The sequence below is a fragment of the Primulina eburnea genome, chromosome 13 (genome assembly GCF_022965805.1).
Source record: "Primulina eburnea isolate SZY01 chromosome 13, ASM2296580v1, whole genome shotgun sequence".
In the NCBI taxonomy this organism is placed as follows: Eukaryota; Viridiplantae; Streptophyta; class Magnoliopsida; order Lamiales; family Gesneriaceae; genus Primulina; species Primulina eburnea.
The window spans coordinates 15,572,586-15,578,703 of NC_133113.1; the positions used below are offsets into that span (position 1 = coordinate 15,572,586).

At 42.3% G+C, this 6,118-nt stretch overlaps 1 protein-coding gene across 1 annotated transcript; it reads left to right on the forward strand.

Moving 5' to 3' along the window:
- Window positions 1–662: 662 nt before the first annotated feature.
- LOC140810313 (uncharacterized) lies at window positions 663–1,088 on the forward strand. Its single transcript, XM_073168186.1, has one exon. The coding sequence runs from the start codon at window positions 663–665 to the stop codon at window positions 1,086–1,088; it is 426 nt and encodes a 141-aa protein (XP_073024287.1).
- The last annotated feature ends 5,030 nt before the right edge of the window (window positions 1,089–6,118 follow it).

Consider the following 6,118-nt stretch of genomic DNA (forward strand, 5'->3'; position numbering starts at 1 on the left):
GGGTTGTTCAGTGCACTCTACAAGGAGCACTTATCTGCATGCTCGGACATCACAATGTCCCCTACCAATGAAACATGGTACTCACATCGCATATACTAGTCTCGAACTCGAGCGGCCTGTATCCTTATTAGCGGCGGCTGAATCAACTAGGAACTGTTTAGAATATACAGTATTCCAAATATGAGTTTCATGACACTCATCATATGAGCATCTCATATTCTTTCTACTATTTGTATATTCAAGGGCTTTATCTATGCAACTAGCATGTGTATACAGATAAAGATGTGCCAAAATAATAAATTCAAATATTATTGAAATAAATATCGTTTATACATAGAGTTTCATTGTGAACACTCGGCCAACACTTGGATCGACGTGCACCTACTCTAACAGATGAGCATCGTCATGAGGATGGTGAGGATCATAGACAGGAGAGAGATTTACCACCACCCCCTCCATTGGACTTGAACGCCTAGATGTTAGCCGGAATGACTCAGTTCTTCGCACATTTTGCGGGGAACAATGCTGGGATAGCCAGGTAGACGGGGCCTGAGGCTACCTATGAGCGGTTCATGAAAATGAGACCGAAGGAGTTCTCAGGGACGACAGATCCCATGATTGCTGAGGGCTGGATTAAGTCCCTCGAGGTTATCTTCGAGTTCATGGGGCTTGGAGATGAGGACAGAGTTCGTTGTGCGACCTATCTGTTTGGAGGAGACTCCCGCTTAAGGTGGGAAGGAGCATCTGTAGCCTTGAATGTGGATACACTGAGCTGGACGCACTTTACAGAGGTATTCTACTCCAAATATTTTACTGACGAGGTGCGTGCCAGGTTGACCAGAGAGTTCATGAACTTGAGGCAGGGACACATGACTGTTACGGAGTTTATCCGTAATTTTGAGAGGGGTTGCCATTTGGTGCCCCTTATTGCCAATGATGCGGGAGCCAAGTGGAGACAGTTTCTGGATGGACTACGGCCGATCTTGCGCCGTGATGTTAGGGTGGCTGACCCTACTACCTATGACGTCGCTGTATCCAGAGCTCTAGCTACAGAGCAGGATCTGATTGATATTGAGAGAGATCGCTAGGGCAAGCGACCAGTCCAAGTGCCGCACCACCCTCTCCATGAGCAGCATAAAAATAAGAGGCTTTTCCGCGGCCCACCCAGGAACAGAGGATAGCAGCAGTAGGGACGGGTAGTCCCGAGGGCCCCAGAGTATCCAGTCTGTGCCAAGTGCACACGCCGCCATGCTGGAGCTTGTATGTATGGCTAAGGGAAATGCTACAAGTGTGGGAGTCCTGACCACTTGCTGAAGAATTGCCCTCAGTGGAGTCTACCTACTCAAGGCGGAGTTTTTGCACTTCATGCAGTGGAGACGAACCTGGAGACGATTCTCTTGACATGTATCTTAAAGCTTTAAGTTTATATTTGAAAGTTATTGTTTCGAGGGTTTGGGTTAAGGTTTTGAACTTAGAATTTGTGATAGGATTGCATGCTCTAGTCGCGTTATTTCGGGAATTTAGATTAGAAGAACTTTGACATTCGCATGTCTATAAGTTGTTCTAGTAATTATTGGGTTTATCTTGATGTTCCAACCTTTCAGGGAGACTTTTTATAGCTGGTTCAGCTACGAATGCCTTGATAGTTTCATGGGCTACTCATTCGTTCATCTCAGAGACCTTTGCGAATTTCCTCCAGATCAAGACCATTGGGCTAGATGTGGCGTATTCAGTAGCATTGCCTTTTGGAGAGGAGCTGACAGCTACTAATGTGATCCGAGACATAGACCTAGAACTTCATGGTAATCTCGTTCATTCGGATCTGATCGTACTGCCGATGCCAGAGTTTGATATCATTCTGGGCATGGACTGGCTATTAAGGAAAGAGTTTTGATTGACTTGCAGAGGAGATCTGTTTTAGTCCGACCGCTTGGGAGAGAGCAGTTATTATTCGAACCTGATAGGTACTTTCCTTTACCGCGCATTATACGTTGTGTCCAGGCTAGGAAGCTTATGCGTATAGGGTGTTGGGCATTTTTAGCAACTTTTGTATCCATTCCCGAGGCACCCAGTCAGTCAGCCTCCGATGTCCCAATTGTTAGGGATTTTCTAGACGTATTTCCTGATGACGTCTCTGGTATGCCACCCGCGTGAGAAGTGAAGTTTTCTATTGAGCTTATGCCAGGTACGACACCGATATCAAAAGCACCGTACCGATTAGCACTGACAGAGATGGCAGAACTTAAGAAGCATATTTAGGAACTTCTCGACAAGGAGTTCATTCGACCGAGTTTTTCCCCGTGGGGCGCGCCAGTCTTATTTGTGAAGAAGAATGATGGCTTGATGAGGCTCTGTATTGATTACCGAGAATTGAATAGTGTTACAGTGAAGAACAAATACCCACTCCCGAGGATTGAAGATTTATTTGATCAGTTGCAGGGAGCTTCAGTATTCTCGAAGATTGATCTGCGATCTGGTTATCACCAGTTAAGGGTGAGAGATGCCGATGTTCTCAAGACTGCTTTTATCACTCGTTATGGCCACTTCGAGTTCCTTGTGATGCCATTCGGTTTGACGAATGCGCCAGCGATCTTCATGGATCTCATGAATCGCGTATTTCAGCCGTACCTTGATCAATTCGTGATAGTATTCATTGACGACATTCTCGTCTACTCAAAGAATCAAGAGGATCACAGCAGACATTTGACCGCAGTTTTGCAGACCTTGTAGAAGCATAAGCTATTTGCGAAGTTCAGTAAGTGCGAGTTCTGGTTAGAGAAGGTGGCGTTCTTAGGCCACATCGTTTCTCGCAGCGGTATGCAGGTAGACCCAGCGAAAGTTGCAACAGTCAGATATTGGGTTGTACAGCAGAATGCATCAGAGATCCGTAGTTTCCTTGGGCTAGCAGGATATTATCGAAAGTTTATTCAGGGATTCTCCTCTATCGCAGTTCCACTCACGTCGTTGAAAAAGAAGAATGAGAGATTTGTGTGGAGCGATGAGTGTTAGCAGAGCTTCGATACTTTGAAACAAGCTCTTATCTCAGCACCAGTATTGGCCATGCCGTCAGGGCCCGGAGACTTTGTTTTGTATACCGATGCTTCGAAGCTCGGTTTAGGCGCATTGTTGATGTGGCATGGGAAGGTGATAGCGTATGCTTCTCATCAGTTGAAAATACATGAGAAGAATTACCCTACCCACGATCTAGAGTTGACAGCCGTAGTATTTTCCTTGAAGATTTGGAGACATTATTTGTACGGAGAGAAGTGCCAGATCTTTACCGGCCATAAGAGCCTCAAGTACTTCTGATGCAGAAAGAGATGAATATGAGTCAGAAGCGTTGGTTGGAGCTAGTGAATGACTATTACTTTGACATTAGCTACCACCCGGGCAAAGCTAATGTAGTTGCGGATGCACTGAGCAGGAAAGTCGCAGTGATGGCTCATTTGGCGATTCCGAGACATCTTCAGTTTGAGATGCAGAGGTTTGACCTAGAGACTTATCCTCAAGGTAGAGTTCTCCGTCTATCTACTTTGACAATTCAGTCTTCCCTTCTAGATCGTATTCACAGTGGTCAGTCAGCAGATGAGCAGTTGGAAAAGTGGAAGCAGAGAGATGAGGCCAAGGGTAGTATCTTGTATACACTTAGCGAAGGTATTGTGAGATATCGAGACAGAATGTGGGTTCCTAGCAGTGATTCTATTTGAGCATATATTTTATCTGAGGCCCACATGTTACCGTACTCTATTCACCCTGGGAGGACGAAGATGTACAAAGATCTGCAGTTATTATTGGTGGCCCGGGATGAAGAAGGATATCAGACGTTTTGTATCCGAGTTTCTGACGTGCCAGCTAGTGAAAGCGGAGCATCAGAGACCACCAGGCTTGCTCAAGCCTCTTCCTATTCCCGAGTGGAAGTGGGAGAATATTACCATGGACTTCGTGGTGGGTTTGCCGAGTTCAGCCAGAGGATCGAATGCTATTTGGGTGATTGTTGATCGTCTTACCAAATCAGCGCACTTCTTGCCTATCAAGACGCCTTTCAACATGATTCAGTATGCCGAATTGTATATCCAAGAGATAGTCAGACTTCATGGCATTCCCGTTTCTATGGTCTCGGACCGAGATCCTAGATTCACTTCCTCTTTTTGGAAGAGTTTGCATTCGACTATGGGTACGAAGTTGTTGTTTAGCACAGCTTTCCACCCTCAGACAGATGGGCAGTCAGAGAGAGTTATACAGATTTTGGAAGATCTTCTCCTTGCTTGTGTCATTGATTTCTCAGGGAGTTGGGAGTCGAATTTGCCACTATAACAACAGTTTTCAGTCGTCTATAAGTATGGCTCCGTATGAAGCACTGTATGGTCGTAAGTGCAGATCGCCTGTTCATTAGGATAAAGTAGGGGAAAGATCAGAATTGGGTCCGGAGATCATTCAGCAGGCTGCCGATGTAGTAGTCAAGATCCGTGATAGGATGAAGACTGCTCAGAGTCGACAGAAGAGCTATGCGGATCAGAGGAGGAGAGACCTAGAGTTTGCCGTTGGCGACCATGTTATTGTGAAGATAGCACCTATGAAAGGTGTCATGCGATTCGGGAAGAAAGGAAAGCTCAGTCCGAGATTCATCGGACCATTTGAGATCCTCGTGTTGCTCTTCCGCCGAATCTGGCCGGAGTACACAATGTGTTCCATGTCTCTATGCTGAGGAAGTATATGGCGAATCCTTCGCATGTCCTGAATTTTGAACCATTGCAGCTCACTCTGAACTTGTCTTATGAAGAAAGACCAGTGCAGATCTTAGACAGACAGGAGAAGAATCTTCGGAACAAACTGGTGAAGCTAGTGAAAGTCAAATAACTTAATCCTTTGGAGGAGGAAGCTACGTGGGAATCTGAGCCAGAAATATGTAGTCGGTATCCCGAGTTATTCGATAAGTTTTAATTTCGAGTACGAAATTTCTTTTAAGGGGGGAGAGTTGTAGAACCCGATAAATCAGGCTACGTATTAGCCATGCATAATTACTATTATTAAATTAAAAATGATTTCTTTTATATTTTTGGGCATTTTATATTAGTTAAGCCGTGATCATTTATTTTAAATCGCAGAAGTTTAGTTATTATCTTTTCAATTAAATAAGCGAGGCCGGACTGGAGTTGAAGTATTGAGATAAAGTTTAATAATAAGAAAATATTCCTGAATTTAATTTAAGATAAATAATAAGTTATTTGAATGTAAAATAATGTTTAAGGATTTATTTAATTAATTAGAGATAAGTGGTAAATAAGTTTCTTTATGTCCAATAATTTAATTAAAAGCCTAAATTAAAATGTATGACCAATTGAAATAAGTTAATCTAGGATTATTTTATTTAAGAAATTGTAACTTAACATGTTAGTAATTTATTTTAAAGAATTAGCCATGCATGCAAGAAAATTATTATCCCAAATTAATTTATTATTTCACTAAAATACATAATAAGTGTTTAAAACTTTAAAGAGTTAAAATTCAATAATTAAGCAATATTTTCCCTCCAAATCCATCAAAATTTCGGCCACCCTTGTAGGATTTAAATATTGATTGACAACTCACCATTTTTGGATCTCTTCCTTATCCTTTCTTGGTATGATAATCCCTCAACTTTTAATCAACAAAAAATTATTAATTAAGCAATATTCCTACCCATATTTGATAGAAGAAAATCGGCCATTCACTCTCCAAATTAAACAATATCACACCTCATTCCTTATCTCTCAAACTCTAGTATAGAAAGGTGTGTATCTTGCCATTCAAATATCCAATTATCTTGATAACTTTCCCATTCATTTCCTAGCCTTCATTCTCCTCATCATTCTCGAAAATTTCAGAGGAAAAACATTCAGAAAATCGTGAGCCTCAAAGAGAAAATAAGAGAGGAAACGAGTAAGAAAAGAGGACTCCGTCTCCGCCACGCCGTGTTCGTCGAAATCATTTGTTTTCTTTTCAAACAGAAATTCAGGCATGTCTATATCATTCTTTTCTCTTCAATCAAGTCATATACATATTTTTAAACCATGTTATGTTCATAGTTCATTCAGCAAAACCGGAATCATGGTAGCAATTTTTGAAAATCATGTGTAGA